At 39.7% G+C, this 22,022-nt stretch overlaps 1 protein-coding gene and 1 pseudogene across 1 annotated transcript; one reads left to right on the top strand and one right to left on the bottom strand.

Annotated features, from left to right (window-relative positions):
- Window positions 1-744: 744 nt before the first annotated feature.
- LOC121760454 lies at window positions 745-10,088 on the top strand (annotated as a pseudogene).
- A 5,097-nt stretch (window positions 10,089-15,185) lies between these two features.
- LOC121760453 (tRNAse Z TRZ4, mitochondrial-like) lies at window positions 15,186-20,318 on the bottom strand. The gene is made up of 9 exons (XM_042156114.1): window positions 20,202-20,318; window positions 19,918-20,157; window positions 18,825-19,048; window positions 18,584-18,728; window positions 17,553-17,642; window positions 17,052-17,075; window positions 16,551-16,915; window positions 15,863-16,382; window positions 15,186-15,482 (listed from the first exon to the last, which is right to left on the bottom strand). The coding sequence occupies exons 1-9, from the start codon at window positions 20,316-20,318 to the stop codon at window positions 15,186-15,188; spliced, it is 2,022 nt and encodes a 673-aa protein (XP_042012048.1).
- Between the last annotated feature and the right edge of the window lie 1,704 nt (window positions 20,319-22,022).

The following is a 22,022-nucleotide window of genomic DNA, read 5'->3' as shown; positions in this document are numbered from 1 at the left end:
TTGGAGTAAAATATGTTACCAAACGGTGTTGCATTAGTTGTTAGTGAAGTATATTAAAAAAAATATTTAGTTTCCGCATCAGTTATATAGAGTAGTCATCTATGTTAGTAGAAGATTGATTACCATCGATCGAGCATTTATTTAGTTACCTCTTTGATATACTTAAATTAAATAACAAATTAAACCGGCTTTCAATGTAATGAGAAAATTAATTAACGCTATTTAACTAACGATTATTTTTTAAAGTAATAAGATGATGAAATTACATGATAATTATAAAATATTTCCCTTTTATTCAATAAGTTATTGAGGTTCGAGTCAAGGTAAATGAAAAATTACTCAAATAAACTTGCTATCCTATTATGTAACTATAATTTGTACTAACAAAATAAAGGGGGATGTAGCTCAAATGGTAGAGTGCTTGCTTTGCATGCGAGAGGCACGGGGTTGATCAACAGCATCTCCAAATTTTAAAAGTTGTAAATTCTATATTCATACTCTACAATTGATTTTTAAATATTCTTTTGTCAATAATGTTGCTCTAGAAAATGTACTTACTAACATTTTCCCGCCAATTCGAAATTTAGTGATGGTCATAATACTACTATTATTTTATTCAAGTTATTTGATTGTTTGAATTTCAATTTCGTAAAATTATTAATTTGAATTTAACTTAAAAATAATAAAATTATTAATACTCCATATATTTTAATCACGCATCTTAGTATTAAAAATAAAACAATTCTCTGCAAGTGAAATAGTATCTGTTTTCCGCGACAAGGAGAAGAAGCCATTTCTGTTCTCATCGTTAAAGAAAAACGGCGCCGCTGAGTTGGCTGCACCACACCCTAATACAGTCGCTGCTGTCGCGAGGCCAGCTCAAGGAAGACGACTTCTTCTCTATTTTCTCGCAACTCACTGTGAAAAATTCAGGTTAAATATGTGGAGTATTTTCTTCGCTTATTATTTTGTTAGATTCAGCTCTCTCTCTCTCTCTCTCTCATATTACACCGTGATTGATGATAAACTTGAAGAAGTATTTTCCTAGGGTTTCGGATTTTTTAATTTTTTTTTTAAATTTTAATCTTTCTAAGAATTTCGTATCGGTATGCTGAATTACACTTTCCTGTTAGTGCAAGTTTGCCGCTTGTTTATGAATCTGCTGATATATTTTCCTTTTACATTGAATGATTTGGTGCATTGCATTCTTTCTAAAACTAGATTGATTTGGGTGAATATGTTTACCTTCAGACTTGAATTTCAGAATAGTAAAAAAATTCATCTTAGGGTCACGGCTGCAACAAGAGCGGAAACTGTTCAATGAGTTTCTCAGGAATATAAATGCAGAGTTAAGCTTTGTTCAGTTAGAACTGCGGGCATGCCGGAACCAATATGATGGCCATGTGTATTACGGCGTTGTCAACAATGTCGAGGATGACCAGTCCAAGCTTGGGACAAAGTACACAGTTCCTCAGATTGCTTTCTACAGAGGCATTGTAAGCTTCTTTTTGTTTTGCGTTTCCTTGTTCATGCTTTCGGAATACTGTATGGACATTCAGCTTGTATGGACATTCAGCTGTAATTTGTTCTATCGAGGCTTGAAAATTAAGGATCATAAAATAGAAGTAAGGGATAGGACAAAGTGACTAGATATTACTATTCGAGAAAGCAGGGAGGATTGCGGTGCACATTTTCTTATGAGAATTTTCTGTTGATGGGCTGAACAATTATACTTTATTTGATCTCTTTTCCTATTGTGGAATAGTTTGTGTGTCATATAAGATGGTGGCATTGACACTCACCCCACATTTATCAGACATAGACAAATCATATCCTTGAGCCCTGATAGAATATGGGATATATTTTCCTTGTAGGTATTAGATGAGGATGTACATAACCATATTAACGATAATGGCCTTTTACATAAGTGAAGCAAGTTTAGTTACTTTGTTATAGCCGACATATGTGTGTGATTTGTTGCAGTGAACCACCAACCATGAAAAACAATTTCGAGGTTGGCTGAAGTCTTTACAAACTTGTTGACTTTCTCTCTCTTGCATCTCAGCTTATCTCCATTCTTGCGTGTTATAATTGAAAAACGCCATCCGTGATGGCGTCTTTATATAAAAACTCCATTCCCTTCAGCGTATCTAATTTACTAAACACGCCAACCCCATCGGCATTTTTTTTGTAACACGCCAACCATGTCGGCGTTTTTTAACTTACCTGTATTTCCATAAAATACGACGACATACGGTTCAAAATGATAAAACGCCAATGCGGGTGGCGTCTTCACTAATAAAAAACGCCAATGTGGGTGGCGTTTTTCCCATATATTGAAGAGATAACAAAATGAGTACATTTACATTATTTTAAATGTAAAGTACCCTATAAACCCGATTTTCTCCTTCCTCTCCCTCTCCCTCTCCTATTTAGCTTCCTTCGCAGCTCAATTCTGCATTCTGTAACGGAGGTAAGCTTTTTACTCCACCCCCTCTTCAATCTCATGAATCGGGAAGGATATCAATTGAAATTATCTAATTAAGTATTTCCGATTTCAAGGGAAAATCAATCAAACGGAATCAGTTAACAGTTTCGTTCGCGTTGGAGCTTGAGGTGATTCATTGTTAAAAGCCAATATCTTGTGAGGAAGGGGCCGAATAATGGTAACAAACTCCACAAATCGCAGTTTTGTAGTTATCGTAGATTATTATCCGTCTTAAATTGGGGCCACGATGAGTAGCGAATTGAATTCGAATGGGGACAGCGCCCAAGTTTCGGGAGTTCACAATGCTGCCGCCGCATTTTTGAGCGGGTGGATGTATGTGAATCAAAACGTGCAGATGTGTGGCCCTTATATTCAGCAACAGTTGCTAAATTCCAGGAATGTACGTCATGGGAGATGATATCCGCCATTTGTACCCGGAAAAAAAACATTTCCCGTGATGGGAAAGACGCGTGAGCCTCTCGCGTGTTTGCCATGGATACATGCGGATACACGCGAGAGCCTCTCGCGTGTTTAATCTGCTACACCGCCAAACTTCCACCCTCTAATTCACCGCGTCGAGGATTCCGATTGTGATGAAATTGATACAATTGATGACGGAGATGGAGATGTATCGTGGGAATCGGATGAACTCGAGGCCATTTCATCCCTTTTCCAAAGGAGAGTTCCTCAGAAGCCCGGGAATTCGAGCCGGCAACGGCCTCTTCCTCTTCCTCACAAGACCCGACCTTTGGGAGTTTATCAAACACGCGAGAGCCTCTCGCGTGTATCCGCAAACACGCGAGAAGCTCACGCGTGTATCCATGGCAAACACGCGAGAGGCTCACGCGGCTTTCCCATCACTGGAAATGTTTTTTTTCCGGGTACAAATGGCGGATATCATCTCCCATGATGTACATTCGTGGAATTTTCTCAATATACGAGGGTATAAGTTCTGGTTTCTTACCAGGGGAGCTCCCCGTTTATCCGATTGTCAATGGGAGTCTCCTCAATGCAGTGCCCCTCAGCTACTTTAACCAATTCCCCGACCACGTTGCCACTGGTTTTGTTTACTTGAATGTGAAGGAGTCTACGAATGATGCCCACGGCTCCATCCCGAACAACAGTGATGCAGATAAAAGATTTCCTTTGGTATGTGCGGAAAGAGATGAAGAGTTGTGTTGTTAAGCATTGCGATCGTAAATTGTTGACATGTTTTACTTTTCTGCTGAAAGACAGGAGATGATGAGTCTTCTTGGCTGTTTGAGGATGGCGAGGGTAAAAGACAGGGACCACACTCGCTTAATGAGCTTTATTCCTGGCGTCAGTATGGATATATGCGCGATTCTGTGATGGTAACTAACTACGATCTTCATATTGGAATAATTTGTAGTTACTCTTGGTGCTAGATGCCAGTATATATACATAAGAACGTCCTATTATAATCCTATTTACTCATCCGAAATGAAAGATAGTTCATTTCAAAGCACATTGAATAGGGTTATATTGTGGAAAATTAACACTTAATTTGAGGTAAGTGGACTATAATTTCAGGATGGTAAAAAAAGAATAGTGGAATATATTTTTTAGGACATAGAAGGGAATTAATATGGAAAAAGAGTATTGGGGAGGAAAGCAGCCAATATATTTTGGACCGGAATAACACTGATTATTATATATATGTATCCTCAAATTTGTATTTGTTGCTTTGTTTTTTTATAAGTAATCTTAGCTGCTGTGTCATCATTTTTTGTCACTCTCATGGTATGCATTTGCAGGTGTATCATACTGAAAATAAATTTAAACCCTTGAATTTGGCAACACTGCTGAACACCTGGAGAAAAGCTAGGATTAGAGCTGTCACCACGTATGATGATAATGGTGAAGGAACTGGCTTAGCACTGAAATTGGTGTCTGAGATTTCTGATGAAGTTTGTTCACAGCTTCACTCAGGAATTATGAAAACAGCCCGCAAAGTCTTACTTGATGAGATAGTTATGTCCATAGTTTCTGATTCTCTTGCCATGAAGAGAACTCAGAAGAATCCTAAGAATGTATCAGTCATTGAATCTGTGAAATCTGTTTCTTCAGATGGAAGATGAGTGGCGGCCTGAAAACCCTGCCGAGAAGGACCATGCCATTTGGGATGAAGTAGAAGTAGAGCATACTGTTGATAGTGAAATATGTTATGGTGGTGACACCATGAAACCTCCTCCTAGCATGAAATCAATTGGAAGTTTCGAAAACTTCTGTGCTGCACATACAGTTGTTAGCAGGACGCTTTTTTATTCTTGCTTGGAAGTCATGTGGAATGCCATCTGTTATGATCCTGTAGCTGACTATACATCTTCTTGGCGAAGGAAAAGGCGCTGGTATGATCCTGGTTATGTTGCTAGACAACGCTTTCACAAAGAATTCTCCCAGCCAATTGAGAAGCTACCAGCTGACTCTGTATGTATTGATATTTTTCACATCTTTTTGTTTAAAGTCCTTGTATTATGTATTTTTCTAAAATTTGATTTATTTTCTGACAGCTAGTACACAAACAGGACTCCTCTAGCTCTGAGGTAGATTGCCCTCCAGGTTTTGGACCAGAAAGAATTTCCACGGATATAGAAGCAAAATCACCATCAGTTTCTCAGCATTCTGAAAGAGAGGAATCTTCTAATAAGATACTGTCAAGCCATAATACTTCTTATGATGAAATGGGAGCCATCTTGGAATATGCAATGAATGATCTTCACTCTTCCTCAAAGTTGTCATTAGAACATCACTTTGAAAGACTTGTGGACGAGGAAGTGAAAAAAGTAATTGATTTTCCTCAAAATGGTCCAATTAATTAGGTAATTTTATTGAAGCACTTTCCTCTGAGTCACACATACGAGCATGTGCGCACATACAATCGTCTGTGCGCCCACCAATTCTTTAGAAAAAAACATTCTCATGGTGCTTTGTTTTTTTCTTTCTTGATATGTATGTACTATGTAATCATATTTTAATCTGTATAACCAAATCCTGGCAGGTTGCTTTCTGCTCATCACCTACATGGTCAGATGACCACCTAGGTTTAGCTCAAAGTAAAAAGCATCCATTGCATCAAACTGTTGCTCTCAGTCATGAGGTTATCATGGAAAATGTGCCTAAGGTTGCATTTCAGAAACTGCTTATACATTCAGATGATCCTACTAATATTGAAGTAGATGAATTGTGCCCATGTCTATCTGAAGAAGATAGAGTAATAAATGGTCCACTAGACATTTCCAGGGTGCAATTTCAGAATTTGCCTGTACATCTCGAAAATGCTAGCAATGTAGCAGTTAGTGATGAATTGTGACCACCTAAATCTGAGGAATTGACTGAACATTGTGCTTTATCACCAATTTCTCAAGTAAATGGGTCAAAAGTAGACGAGCACACAAGGAGAACCTCTTTGCAGGTAGCACTGATGATAAGCCGGTTAAGAATATATGACTCTGTCATGAGAACATGGAGACCTTCATATTCTAATGATTTCATTGAAAAACCTATAACAGTGGCATGTTCTTTGAGGAGTCATGAATTAGGAAACAATGTAGGTTTCACAGTTCCAGATTATTGAATTTCTTAACTTAATTGAATAGGTAAATCTGTTTGCTTAGTGTATTTATTTTGCTCTATCAGGGATCTGCAGATTGTATGGATATAGAAATATCTTATGGTGCTGGGAGATTCTCTGATGCAACTTTACTAACCGGAAAATATGTATATTCTCGGAGGAGTAAATTGGGTTGTAAAAAGTTAGAACCGTTTTTCAAGGCTCTGATTAAGGGAGAAGATCGCCATCCAAAACTAGCACCGAAAAAGTCAAAGAAAAGTCGCACACATAAAAAAGTAGTTCAGCCTGCACAAGTTGACACTATTGTTCCCAATTTAGAGAAAAAGGCCTCAAAACCTGACACTGCTGTTCCTCATTTAGAGAAAAAGGGCTCAAAACCTGACACTACTGCTAGTGTACGTCGGGTAAAGGCATCAGCCCGTCATATTTGCAGACAGGCGCCCGATATAGTTATTTCTCTGCTTCAAGGTATCCTACTATATTTTATTCACAAGTCTTAGAGCTGGTGCTAAAGGTGTTTGATGATCTCTTCATGAATGCTTACAAAATTATTTGTTTGAAGATCTTTCAGGCAAGAAGACAGAGAATCCATCCCTTTCTACTAAGGACCACTATAACCTTGAGCAGATTACAAGTGCCTCAACAGTACCAAAATGTTGGTCTCATAACTCAATCCTGTTAGATTTCTTTATTTTCTCCAAGTTTCATATCTATAAAATTAAATCAAGTTGGTGAGCAGTGGTCCATTAATAAAACGTTTGTGCTATACGTACTGACTTTGGTTCTTCCATGCAGCAAATAAGCTCTCAAAACTTAAAAGGAAGAGTCTGAATAATCATTCACAACATTCTCGACCTGGTAAGTTCCAGAAACTAGCAAATGGCACTCAAAAAGAAGCCATGCCTAAACAAGTTGACGGGCACCAGACTAAGAGAATTAAGACTAGGACGCCGAGACCTTGTCCACAGTCTGATGGCTGTGCACGGGGGTGGGAATGGCGTGAATGGGCTTCTGAAGCTAGTCCAGCTGAAAGGGCTCGTGTAACAGGAAATCATATCCGTTCTCTCTATATTAGTTCTGAATGCAATGGAAATCATTCATCCAGTGTTAAGGGACTTTCTGCAAGAACAAACAGGGCCACGTTGCGTAACCTTCTTGCTGCTGCAGAGGGTGCTGATCTTCTTAAAGCAACACAGTTGAAGGTATTTCGTTCATTAATCTTTGTGTTATTTCCTGAGCCCTTGTATAAATCAATAATTAATAATTTTCCTGGGCCAGGCGAGGAAGAAACGGTTACGTTTCCAACGAAGCAAGATACATGACTGGGGTCTTGTTGCACTAGAGCCAATTGAGGCAGAGGACTTTGTTATTGAATATGTTGGAGAACTTATTCGCCGTAGTGTAAGATTTCCACTTTTTCTCTTGTTAATGGGCTTGTCAATAGGTCTTCCTTTAAGTTACATTTTATGGTAAAGGTTCATGAAGATGTTAGCAACTTAAAGACAGATCTTGAATTTATTTGAAAATTAGCTTTTTCTTTGAGTTGATTGTACCACTGACGAGAACACTTACTACTGTGATTAGTTTTCAACCTAAGTCCAAAGTTTGGGATGTGAAAAGTGCACTATGGCACCATTACAATGTGGAATGTATAAAATGTCTCTGGAATCTGTCGTTGTCATTTCAGTCCAACTGTCCAAGTCGATTTTTTCTTTGCTTTAACACCTTTCTCTTACTTGACTCTCTAGATATCTGACACACGAGAGCGCCAATATGAAAAAATGGGAATTGGGAGCAGTTATCTTTTCAGATTAGATGACGGATATGTGGTAATTTATATATTAATATTTGAATTCGCTTAGCTTAACATCATAATTCTTATAAACATTTGATGGCATATGTGCTAATTATGGTTTTTTGGTTTTTTCTTCATCCTTTATCATAGATTTTTGACAACACACTTCATTAGTTTACTCTCTGATGTAACTATTACTTCACGCCATTGCCATATTGATTTCTGAGATTGTCATTTTACCTTGTCCAGTTTTTCCCTTTCATATTCATGTTCCCTCATTTCATGTTATGGTGAATTGATCTGTTAGGGGTTCTTCCTTCGTTGTTCAGTTAGTTCCTGTCAATGTTTGCTAGTTTTCCTTCTTACCTGCACTGGTTAATTGCTCAGTATTAATATCTACATATGAAATGTCTCATGTAGAATGACATGATACTAGTGTCCCGGTATGGTGAGATGAGAAGTCACAGAGAGAAATATCACTAGATGCATTTTACTTGCAGGTTGATGCCACCAAACGTGGAGGGATTGCTAGATTTATAAACCATTCTTGTGAGGTAACTATTGCTAAAGGTTATAAATATGTTGCATTGAGTCACTAGTGTGACGGAGTCACCGTAAATTAGACAGCATTGGTATTTTGTTGATCTCAGCCTAATTGCTATACAAAGGTCATAAGTGTGGAGGGGCAGAAAAAGATCTTTATATACTCAAAGTGTCATATCACTACTGGCGAAGAACTCACATACAATTACAACTGTGGTTCTAAAAGGTAAGATAGTATACAAATTAGTACTAATTACTGTATTCATAGGCTTCTATCCTTACACTGTACTACCATCACACTCAAATATTTGCATCATTGAGCATGACTTGGGTGTTGAACTTTACTTTAACATGTCCAGATAAAACTGAATTCTATTGATATTTGTTCGGACCTGTTTTCTGTATTTTAATTTATAAGCAAACTTCTCAAAAACAGGTTTTGTTATTAGTTGTCTTGTTATGCAGGTGCTACTTATTTGATGTGAAGGCATGTTTGACCTGTTTAATTTATCATTGTTCTCAAGGTTGAAATCGTTGATGTATTAGAATTATGCCATCCTGTTACAATGTCATTATCTCTTGATGTTCTGATAAGCTACATGTGATTTAGTAAATCCACTTCTCTGCTAACTAGACCTCCTTACTTAAAAGACTTGATTATTTGCATGAATGCATTGATACGCTAATATCTTGAAAGTCTGCCATAATTAGGTTTTAGCAAATAGTGTTATTTTGGATTTTGGATTCTAAAGGGCTACTAGCTCTAATCCATATTTTCTGTTCTAAATAACTGATCTGTGTCTGCTGCTAATATTTGTTTAACTGTAATACAATGGCATCTCTGTTAACTGGCCTGCTAATGGTTCATCTTGTAGGTGCCGTGGCTCATTGAATTGATTCTGGACGAATATTTTACTGGTGTGTTGTAACCATCAATGACTGGAATAACTTTGACAGTCTTCTCTTACCTGGGGCTATCACAACTGCAACTAGTGGTGGCATTTGCTTCGGGAAAGTCTTGGTAATTTCTGAGTCTCTTTATCCATTTTGAATTCACTAGCTCATGCCCTTATTCATCACAGGTAGAATGAACCAAAGTTGTAGTTCAGCTCCTTTACCTTTGATGGCTTGTTTCCTGCATGTGATGAGGGATCATCATCCACGAACTGCAATATTTGTTTGTTGTTCAAATTGGGAAGGAACATGCATTGTAAAATTGGGCAACAGTTCGTAATTTAGATAAGCCCACTGACCCCTTTTTCTCGAGGAGCTACAGACTAAACTTATTTCATCCATCCCATTTCTTCAGAGATAATCTGATATATAATTAACCAAAAACGGTCAACTTCTGGTCATGTATCTTCCATGGATTTAGATGGTTGATCCTACTTATTCTCTCTTTTCAGGTCATGAACTGCTTCAGCAAAGATTACTCAAGGCGTGTACCAGGTCTCCATTTGTGTCGGTAGTAAAAAATGATGACCACTACCAACTCAACCCATTTGATTATTCTTGTAGATATCTTGCAGATGAGTTTCTCTTCTCAAGAACTGAAAATTGTTGTTCTTTTCATTTCTTTCGGGAACAGTTTGGGATCCAATGCCTTGTACAAAAATACTGGTAAATTTTCAAATATTCCATAACTTATACACATCATTTTTTTTGTAGAAGTTTCTGCTTTATATGGGCAGTTGTGCAACAATAATGCTAACAAATTTTCTAATAGATCTGATGAAACAGTAAAGGTAGTCTGAAATTTATAGTAATTGTGTCTGCGTTTTATCAGCTTATTCCCCTATCAATCCATTGCATAGCATTTCTCACTGAATTTCAATCACTATGTGCAAGATCCTTGTATGACTAGTGACTTCCTTTTTTCCATGGATAGTTGAAATTTGCATGAGTCCAGCCACTCTTCAATTTGACATTTTCCCTCGGAGTTACAGATGAAGAAACTTACCACAAGTTTACCCCATTTCATATACCGTAGGCTACTTGCGATGAATTGACGCATTTGGTAATTTTCAAATATAATTTTGTCGTTGCGAATCTTGATCATAGAGGCTAATATACACAATAGCGTTTTGGTTGATTTAAAGAAAGTGTGAATCCCAATTACTGTTCCTTTAAAATTTTCGGTTTGGTACTGCGCACGGAGAATGAAGTAGTCTGTTTACATGCGCAACTCCTAGCAGATTTTTTGTCAAGACGTGCTGGTACGTCTTTCTCTACTTCTATACGGTAATTTACATGCCAAATGGTGCATTTTAAATTAAGGGTTTAGTTTTTTTTTTGGGTCTAGGTTTCCGAGTTGCTTTGAAAGAGGGAATGGGCTATGGGGTAGTGTCTAGTGTGATAAGAGAACTCACTATACGTAGAATAACTATTAGTTTCCCCTCAATAGACTTGAGTTATCAAATATCGTCGTTGGTTTATTGGGTTAGTTTAGTATTCAACCTATTTCATGCTCTTTCAAGAGAATGGATTTTAAAATTGTTTCTTACCTCTTTGTCCAACAAAGATAAACACAAGCGGTCTAATAATTTATGCAAGTGGAAAATTGTATTGTTAACTAATTTCAACCCAATTTTTTTTTTATGAAATCTCGAGTTATGATCTTTGTCCATCATCTACTTTTGCTTGGTGCTTTCAATATGTTCAGACACGCTCATTTTGTAACTAATCTACATTTCATGAAGCAAAAAACAACTCTTTGATTATTTCTTCCATTTGTAAGGGTGTGTGAGAGATATAGGCTACAAATCCCAAACCCCCTTCCCCAACTAAACAAAATAGTTGGAATTATGGAAATAAATAAATTAAGATATAAACATTTATAAAAACATAGTGAGTAATATTGCCAAGTAGCTGGATTACGACATAATCACAGTAAGTACTCAATTTACTATAGCAAAGACGAATGATATCCATTATTTTAACGTATAAAAAATACCCACTTTCATGAAAACACAATGAGAATTTAGCAATATGGGATAATTGGGTAGCTGCATTAAATTTTCATTAAGGCTTAATACGTCTATTCACACAATGTGTGTAGTTTTACCGTATGTTTTTCTAAGAGCAAGTACCATTTATCCTTTTTCTTATGTTTTTCTAAGAATAAGCATCATTTGTCTTTTTCTTACATACGTACTAAAATTGTTTTTTTATCATTATCCTTTCTTTATTAAATAACCATATCAAGGTAACTTGAATAAATGTTACACTAAATTTAATGAATGAGACATTGGTTTTAGAAAAAAAGAATCTTAGGCCAACAATTTCGTTGGTTTTTTTTGTCATACTAATTGTTTGAGTTCTTCATTCAGTAAATCTGAGTGTGCAACCATTAATTCAAATCTTGGATGAATAAGTTTATATATTCATCAACAAATAGTATATATTATTCATGTTCTCAATTATGAATTGATCCACGGGGCTGTCATCAAATGCTTCAAAACTTGACTATGAAAATACTATATTTTGTCAAAGAACATAAATCACTACCCTCAATAGTCAGTTTACAAGTGATGATAGTTGAGACTTATCATAAAATGGAGAATTTTGATTCATCGACTAGTGCCCAACCTTAGCTCAACTGATAGACCCTTGATCTACCAGACTAGAGCACCAAAGATTTGTAGTAAAACGAAGAACAAGAACGATTACGAAGAACAAGATAAACCCTAGTTGAGGTGCTAGGGAGCGATTTCCGCCAGAACCAGAATGAGAACAAGTTTTAACTTTATTTCTCAATGAATCAAAATACTAGAGAATTCTATAATTTATAGAATTCTAAACTCTAAACCTATCTTGCTAGTCAAGCAAAATAATTAAAATAAAAGATTACAAAAGATATGGAAATTAACTAACTAAAATAAAAGATACTAAATCAAATAAGATAAAGATACTGGAGATGATTTTCAGCGAGATTCACTAAATCGAAGACCCTATCAACTCTCCCGCCGTTGAAAACCACCTTGCCCTCAAGGTGGGTCATGAATTAAGAACACGAGTGTCTTGTCCAAGGTGGAAATACTCTCAAAATCTCCAGGGTCAAAAATACGAACTCCTTTCATCGCACCAAAGCAAAGAGTTTCATGCCCCTGTCTCGTACGAGTCGTAGCGAATGTTGAAGCAGGAAAGAAAGGCGACGATACCCGCTCCTCTAGAAACATCAAACTCTCCATGAAGAACTTCATCGCCAGCGACATCAAGTTCTTCTCAAGGAAAACATCTGTCAAGCACATGGGCTTAACATCCGTGCTCGGTGATTCAACAGCATGATCCTCAAAGAATGCATTCACAACCTTAGATGAGTGTTCGGCAGCACTAGTAGGGACCTTAGATGTATGTCGTCGTGGATTGACCGGAATCTGACTTGCCCAAACTGTCTCACCCTCGACGTATGGTGTCCGTTGCTTACTCATTGGTTCTTGGCTCATGTGGGCAGCATCATCACCACCACTTGAGTCATCGAAGCAAGGAAATTTCTGCTTCTGAAGCAGACTAGGATTACCACCGTCCCCTACAATTATTGGAGCTCGCTTCACCATGCCGACTGATGTTCGGCACTCGAGAATATCATCATGCTCTCTGGAATCTGTAGAACCTTCTCCACTGTCATTCATCTCCTTCAGACTGTAGCCGGAGCAAGGCTTCCTTTTATAAAGGATCTCAGCTCGAACGACGTTGGCAGTGGAAGAAACTGCCGGTGACGGAGCCTCTGCCCAAGGTAGCGGGTCGGAAGTGGCAGTGTGAGGCTTCCGAACAGGACCGACATTGTCTGCACACGGATCAGGGTCAAATTGCTGCTTGACTGCCAACAGAAAATCATCCCAGCATTTTCCGGCATTATTATCCATCCAGTATGCCCTCCAATCCGACGCCGGGTGATCGAACAAGTATTTTGTAAGGTATAGACGATCAGATAGAGGCGTGTAACGTTGGTTGTAATATATCTGCATATTCTTAATCCACTCGACAGCATTCTGTCCGTTGAAACGAGGAGGATCGACTCTCAGGAGTGGCAAGGGCTCGGCCTTGAATCCCAGCGGCGGGTGTGTGATTGACGGAGGAAGTATCCAACACCGCGGAGGCTCTGCGACTGGCTGCTGGTCCGGCGGCCGAGTATGCCACGACGAATGTGGAGGTGAGCGCTCGTCAAGGCTGTCCGGAGGCTCCTCGGTCAGTGTATGACGTCTGAAATTGGCTAGAAATTCGCCACGAGCAGCAACCAGTTGGCGCAAGTCCACGAGGATCTCACGGAGAGCATGTTGTTGTAAAGATTCCTGGAGAAAAGCCATGGAAACAAGTGGTGGCTGCGTGGCTATGATGATTGGAGTATGGATTGAGATTGTGAGGATTTTGTCGTGAGTCGTGAGTTTTGAGAGATTTGGATGGAGGAAGAGTAAACAATGGAAGCACCAGTTGATAGACCCTTGATCTACCAGACTAGAGCACCAAAGATTTGTAGTAAAACGAAGAACAAGAACGATTACGAAGAACAAGATAAACCCTAGTTGAGGTGCTAGGGAGCGATTTCCGCCAGAACCAGAATGAGAACAAGTTTTAACTTTATTTCTCAATGAATCAAAATACTAGAGAATTCTATAATTTATAGAATTCTAAACTCTAAACCTATCTTGCTAGTCAAGCAAAATAATTAAAATAAAAGATTACAAAAGATATGGAAATTAACTAACTAAAATAAAAGATACTAAATCAAATAAGATAAAGATACTGGAGATGATTTTCAGCGAGATTCACTAAATCGAAGACCCTATCATCAACTGGGAGAGTGAGGAATAAATCGCTGCATCAGGACTTGCCACCTGATGTTGCCACATCCTTGGTTGCCGGTTCGAATCCGGCAGGTCGGAAAAGTTTTCCATATCATACTGCATTTGCAAATTATCTCTATGTATATTATCACCCTTAACTTATAGTAGTAACTTTCTACCAACAAAAAGAAGAAAAGTGATTTGAATTTGACAGTGGATTTCAGTTAGCCTAATAGTTTTGTCGACAGTTAATAATTTGGTCATTCGTTCCAATTTACATATTTAACATCTTTTAAAAATCCAGACATGAATATATTTTCTTTTGGCAATAAAAAATAAAGAATTCCAAACTCTTGACTTTGATTATGTATTGTTTTGGCTACAGTTGAGAAGGGAGACGCTGAGTGTTGTTTTAATCACCCTGAGATTAACACATTTTCATATTATAAAACAATAAGACAGTATAGCATTTACTCTTATTTATATTAGGTACTTTTCGAAAATGATTTGATATTATGAGATTATGGCCGAATCAATTACATATTATAAATAATAACGGCTTCAAAATCAATTTTTTAAAACCAATGTATTTCTTAACGATGGTAATCGAGAGAGGCGGAACACGCATCGATCGACATTGGGAACGCAGAGATTTGGGAGTAGAAGGTTTTTGTGTATATTGCTTGATTGTACAATGATTTACAGCCCCAAATATATAGGGAGGATTATTAGCTATCTATGAAAATAATATCAATCTATTCTAGGCAATAATATTCATTATTATTCTTTACATAATTTCAATTATTGCCTCAATCTTCTCCTTCCATTGATCGAGCTAATTTCTCCCTTGATTTGCTACTTTGACAGTATTTACATATTGCACCAATGAAAAAAGGTAAAGATACCAAAGTGAAATGAAAAAATAGTGGCTTCATTAAATAAAAAATAAATATCAAAAGTAAGCAACAAGCGCAGTATCTAAGCTTACACATCTTCAGAGTCATCAGCAATAGTTATTTCATCTCTAAACAAGACTTTGAGATATGGCAGCACTCTTGGCAGTGCATGAACATCCGCTAAGTTGACACTCATCATGTCAAACGCGACGCACGTTTTGTGCATATGCGCTTCATTGAACACCGGGATCTTCGAGTATCTCTGGCTGAAATGAGTCAGTATGATCCTATACGTGCCCGCAGAATTCCCTATTTCCACTGCCTCAATCGTCGTGCTGTGTTTCTTAGACACCGCCTCATCCATCATCCCGTCTTCGAAGGTCGCCTGCAAACGGGAGTCAATAAAATGGTGAACCGAGAACACAGAGAGCATTCTGAAATAGGCACACTTTCAGTACATCCGGATGCAAAGTGCATATGTCTTCATTAAATTCTAATTAGAGACTGATGTGCATCTGTCTTCACTAAATTATTAGAGACTAACGAGTCCACTAATTTCTAATTAGAGAATAATGTGCACCGTACATCCAGATGCACGGTAGATCCATCTTAACTAATTTTTAATAGGAGACTAATGTGCATCGTACATCCAAATGCACGGTACATCTGCCTTAACTAATTTCTAATAAGATACTAATGTGCACCATACATTTGGATGTACGTAAGTATTTGCCACGTAGAAGTAATAGTAGTGTCATGACTTGCCTCGTGAATGAGCACGGTCGCGCGGCGGGCAGCCCAAACAAGTTTCGGGCAAGGTCTGGTGTCACCTGAGTAGACGACTTTCCACCCGGGAATGGTTTTACCGGCACTGTTGATCCTGCTCGCAGCCTGCAGCACGACGCCATAAGCTCCAGGACAATGAATGACAGAGAAGCTCACCAGCGCTTCCAATCCAAGTTCTCCGAGAATCTTGCACAGAGATGAATCGACGCCCTTGCTAGGGTTCCCTTCGTTTGAATCAAAAGCCTCCAATGCATCTTCAGTTGTATGAGAGCAGTCGAGAAACCGCAAGTCCAGATCCTCGAGCTTTTGGTAGGCGCTCAAAAACCAATTTAGCTGATACGGGCCAACGACAAGGGTGGGCTCGTGTGGTGATCCCTTCAACAGATCATGTCGTCGAGCAAGGATACTTGCAAGGCCCGTGTGGTGATCAGCGTGGATGTGCGAAATCCAGATGCATTTGAAACCTTTTATAGCTTCATCCGCACCTTGGACTCCGAATCTGCAACATATCAATGACACGGGGTAAGAGAAAGACGATCTCTTTAGCTGATATGGGGTGGAGGTGATTTAGATTACTTGTAAAGAATGTTTGATTTGGTTTATTGTTTAGATAGATGAATTTGGGGATAAAAAAATCTTAAATGCAGAAAAGGGGTGCACTGTTGACCTTCTCTTTAGCTGTCCCAAGCTTCCTTCACCACAGTCTAAGAGTATGCTTCCTTTGGAAAATAAATTGATGAAAATCGAACTAACGTTTCGATACTTTGAGGGTTGCGAAGAACCGGTACCAAGAAGAACAATCTCCATATCTTCTCTGGTTATATATTCGAGACAGCTAGGGACAACATCTTCGAGCAACCATGGTTCCTCGGTCACACTAGCGCAACCCGACAATAAACGGGTCACATTCTTGGAGGCGTCTCTAGCCTCCGGAATTTCTGACAATAGCTCTTGAATGATCTCGGAATGAGATGTTAGTTTCGGTATACTTGATCTGTCGAGCCCCATATTCGCATAGGGACGCAGATGAAACTACATATATAGCAAGGGTACAGAGCCATCATCAACAAGTAGAAATGAGCCATAATTGCTTCACTTTATATGGCAAAAACCATCTATCCGACGCAAGGAAAAAAAGAGGGGGTGTCGTTGTAGAGATTTTGCATACCTTGAGAAGATTCTCAGCCAACATCTGTTTGAATAGAACCGAGATAACGAGTAAAAAACAGAGAACCGTCTAATTAGGAAACAATCGCTCACTTCTGATCTTCATTCTTTGAGCCTTGGTGACATTTGGCACTTCTGGAAGCTCTCTTGAAACTAGGTAGTTGGCTAGGTCCGCATACCATAGATCCTGCCCTACTTTTTCCTCCCCTTTTGCTGTTGCATTCTGGCCAGTAAGCTTCATCACTTCTTCCCAATCAATTTTTCTGACGGCAAAAATCACTTCACACAAGTGTTCCTCCGGGAAGCGGTCGTGTACCTCCTCGCTACTCCCATCTTGTACTATCCTACTCAAATGATCCGCTACCTTATTCTCGACTCCTTTTTTGTCTTCCACCTCCCAATCAAATTCTTGTAGCAGGAGTACCCATCGGATCAAACGGGGCTTTGATTCTTTCTTGGTAATCAGATACTTCATGGCCACATGGTCAGTATAGATGATGACCTTGGATCCTAACAAGTACTGCCAAAACTTCTCGAATGAATACACCACGGCCAACATCTCCTTCTTAGTGGTGTCATAATTCCTTTGAGCCTGATTGAATGTTTTAGATGCATAGAAGATCACATACATTTTTCCCTCGATCTTCTGACCCAGAACAGCTCCCACTGCATAATCGATGGCATCACACATCACTTCGAAAGGATGGTCCCAGTCAGGAGCCCGGATGATTGGTGCGGATATCAACTTTTCCTTAAGAAGATTGAAAGCAACCTTGCACTGTTCATCAAAAATGAACTCCACCTCGTTTTGAAGAAGTCTGGTAAGGGGTTGGGTAATTTTGGCAAAGTTCTTAATAAATCGTCGATAAAATCCTGCTTGCCCCAGAAAACCCCTTATTTCCTTCTGGTCAGTAGGGAAATGCAGTTTGGAAATGACGTCCACTTTGTCTTAATCCACCTGGATACCTCTCTCTGACACCAGGTGCCCTAGGACGATCCCTTTCTGTGACCATGAAATGACACTTTTCAAAGTTCAAGACTAGGCTTTTTGCTTGACATCTCTTCAGAACTACGTCCAAGTGATGAAGGCACAAGTCGAAAGAGTCTACATAGACTGTAAAGTCATCCATGAATATCTCTATACACACTCCTCGATCAGATTGGAAAATATGCTCATCATGCATCGTTGAAATGTACCCGGAGTGATGCACAGACCGAATGGCATGTGTCTGTATGCGTAAGTTCCAAATAGGCAAGTGAAGGCGGTTTTGTCCTGGTCTTCAGGGTCCATGTAGATTTGAAAATACCCGCTGTACCCATCTAAAAACAAAAGTACTTCTTCCCAGTCAGTCGCTCCAACATCTAATCGATGAACGGTAGGGGGAAGTGGTCTTTCCTGGTTGCGGCGTTCAGTTTGCGGTAGTCTATGCACATCCGCCAACCAGTGACTAGTCTTACTGGTATCAACTAATTCCTCTCATTTTGAACCACTTGAATCGCGGACTTCTTGGGAACCATGTGAATGGGGCTGACCCACTCGCTATCGGGCACCGAAAAGATAATTCTCAACGACAGCAACTTCAAGATTTCCTTCAATATCTCCTCCCACATTTTAGGGTTCACCTTCCTTTGCGAGTCTCGATGTGCTTTTGCTCCCTCTTCTAGCTTGATGTGATGCCTGCAGACATCAGGGTGTATTCCCATCAAATCTGTAAGGCTCAATCCAATTGCTCTTTTGCTTTTTACTAGCACAGTCAATAACTTCGCCTCTTACTCTTTCGTAAGGCTGCTGCTGATAATCACCGGGTATGAGTCTTTCTCCCCGAGGAAAGCATACTTCAGGTTTGCTGGTAGTTTCTTCAACTCAACTTGTGGGGGAAGTGTGTCTGTGGGTAGAAGGCTCCTTGCAGTATCCCCCTCCTTTTCTAACTCACCATCTGAAAGTTCCTCTGTACTGGCTGGTAGTTGAGCCCCTGCGGCTCCAATAAATTCTGATTTCTAACAGAAGTCCTTAACCGCTCATTCTATCTCTTCATCGGTCAACCCTTGGCTACTGATCAGATAGCACCATGCAGCTGCTTCTACATCAGCCTGTCCATACACATCTAATGCTTGGAGTTTTTCCTGCAATAATTCGGTCTCAAGAAAATCTTGGACTAGGGGGTCAATTACATCAACATAGCATAGATTTTCAGAATCGATAGGTTTCTTCATGGCCTTATTGATATCAAAACTGAATTTCTCTCCATGAAAATTAATGCAAATTGTCCCCTCAGCCATGTCTACGATTGTCTTAGTCGTTCTAAAAAACGGTCTCCCTAACAATATACCACTAGACTCCCTAGCTTCAGACTCACTCATCTTGATCGCATAAAAGTCAGCGGGGTAAGTAAAATTATGCACTCTCACCAATACATTTTCTAACACACCTTCAGGATTTATACATGACCTATCAGCCAGTTGGATTAACACCCTAGTGTTTGACAACTTCACTCCCTTCAACCGATTATAGACTGATAATGGCATAACATTTATAGATGCTCCCAGATCACACATTGCATGCTCGATTTTTACATCTCCTATAGTAATAGGTAAAGTGAACATACCTGGATAGGCTCTCTTGGGTGGTAGCTTCTCCTGCACAATGGCTGACGCTATCCCTTCCACCATGATCTTTCCATCCTCCTGGGCTTTCCCGGCTATGAACTCCTTGATAAATTTCCAAGCGGGGGTAGCTTCACGGCTTGGAGGAATGGTATGGTGACATCCAGCTTTCCAAAAATTGACAAGTAATCTACTGGGTTCTCCTTCTTCCTCTTAGTCACGAAACGGTAAGGGAATGGTTTTTTTCCTTTCGCCTCGTCTACCGGTTCTTCCCCAGCCTTTCCGGAGTCTCTCTTGGGCACATTCTGGGCTGGAGTTTCTTTCATGGGTTCTGTTTCTTTAGGAGGGTCTTCCTTGGGCAGTACGCCTTTGGTTTCATCCTTTGCCAATAGTGTTTCATCCAAGAAAAACGGATCTTGTATCTGAGGCAGAGGTTTGTTGAGCTCTTCTTCCGAGGCAACGTCTCTCAGTAACTTTGTCCCACTAGGCTCTCCACTAGTTTTCTTCAGTTGGGTCCATTACAGACAGTACCGGACCGCAATGTGACCTTGCTCACGTTTGCCTTTTCAGGCACATGAACTATAGACGGGAGTTTCCCTGAATTGCCTTGCAATTCACCCATGGAATTCGCCAGCTGGGCCAATTGCCTATTTATCATATTCATGTTCGCCTTATGCTCCTTCTGGGCATTCTGCATCCCCTGCACTACCTCATTATTGGACTGCAATTCACCTTTGATACCCTGCTGCGAAGCGAGCAGTTCTCCCATCATATCCTCCATAGATCTCCTTGACCTGTTAGGATATTGGGACTGATTTGGTCCTTGGTGTTGGCTATACTGGGGGTTTTGGTTGTGCTAGTAATTCTGGAAGTTTTGCTGGTTCTGGTTAGGTGGGTATTGGTTGTACTGGGCAAGAGGGTTGTACTGGTCTTGGTGATATTGATTCTGGTTCTGGCTCTGGAACTGGTTCTGGTTCTGCTGATGTTGGGGACCTTGATTATGTTGATTCTGGTAATTTTGGAAGTTCCTCTGGTGGAGTGGTACATAAACAGGGTTTGAGTTTTGGTTCTGTAGGTTTTGGTTGTGGGGATGTTGGTTTCTTTCTGACCAGTTGAATTGGTGGTCGGGATTCGCTAGGCCACGGTTGAGATTCTGGTTCGGGTGGGGGTTGTATTGGTTCTGACCTTGTCCTTGGTTCTGATTTTGGTTTCCATCTCCCCATCGAAAATTTGGACGGTCCTTCCATGGTGCGTCCCGCTGTCTCCCTGGAATCCAATTCTCACTCGAATTATAGTACCATGCAGCAGTGAGTCCATATTGACAAAGTCATTCGGCTGATCGTAGGTTAGCCCCTGACTTCCCTGCTCTGCACCCTTATAGCTCCTAGTTGGGGAAGGTGGTGGACTGTTCTTCTCGATTGCGCTCAGGAGCGTCTTGATAAGGCTAATTTCATGCATAGGTTATAGGGTAAAATTCTTGTATTTGCGGGGTCTAACACATATTTTAAGCCAGCTGTGTAGAAGATTTTCGTCAGATCCAGGAAAAGAAAAGGACAATTGCATGGTCCAAGGAAACTGGCGAATAAGTGAGCAATTTGAAGAAAAATTACAAGACGAAGGAAATCAAGGAGCTGAAGGGTAGAATGGAGATTTCTACGAAGGCTTCTAGAAGATTATGTCCGCAACTATATAAAGAAGAAAGCATGCAATCAGAGGGGACCTTCTCGGTGGAGGCCTTATGACCAGATTGTAGCTCTAGCTCACTCACTTCTACATACTTTTGGGTTTCTTTGTGGAGTATTCTCGGGTTTATTTTGCTAGTCAGGAGTTGGGTAACACCGTCTTTACAGAGGGCGAAGAAACAATTTAATCGCTTTCATTTTACTTTACTGTCGTGAATTTCACCGAGCTTCGTCGTTCGAAGCTCGGCCCTGTTTGCTGTTGAATTTCCGTTGTTTATGAAATTTCTGTTTTACATATTTGAGCTGCTGTTAATTTCGATTATGGATGTCATATATCTTGAGCTAGTCGTGATTGTTGAATTGGATGTTTGATTTTCGTGTTGGTTGCTGAGTGATAAAGCTAATTTCATGCATAGGTCTAGGGGTTGAATTCATACAATTATAGGGTCTAACACATGTCTTAAGCCAGGTGTACAGAAGAATTCGCCAGGTCAAGGAACAAAGAAGGTGAATTACAAGGACCATGCAATTGCGGCGAATATGTGAGCAAATTCGGAGGAAAATGACTAGACGGAGGGATCGTGAAGCTGAAGGGCAGAATGGAGATTTCTGCGAAGGCTTCTAGAAGATCCTAACACATCTATATAAGGAAGAGAGCATGCAATGCTCGGGGACTTTTGGCACTG

Source organism: Salvia splendens, chromosome 13 (assembly GCF_004379255.2).
Source record: "Salvia splendens isolate huo1 chromosome 13, SspV2, whole genome shotgun sequence".
Lineage (NCBI taxonomy): Eukaryota > Viridiplantae > Streptophyta > Magnoliopsida > Lamiales > Lamiaceae > Salvia > Salvia splendens.
Note: the sequence above shows the minus strand (reverse complement) of the source record. Positions and strands in the feature narration are given on the sequence as shown.

Bases quoted from the DNA above. Each gene is read 5' to 3' on its own strand.
- LOC121760453 (XM_042156114.1), bottom strand. From the start codon at position 20,318: ATGAATATGATAAATAGGCAATTGGCCCAGCTGGCGAATTCCATGGGT. The intron at 17,643-18,583 runs GTCAGCCCCATT...ACATTCAATCAG, and splicing joins CGGTGCCCGATAGCGAGTGG to GCTCAAAGGAATTATGACAC. The intron at 15,483-15,862 runs GCAAGTCATGAC...TCCCGTTTGCAG, and splicing joins CGACCGTGCTCATTCACGAG to GCGACCTTCGAAGACGGGAT.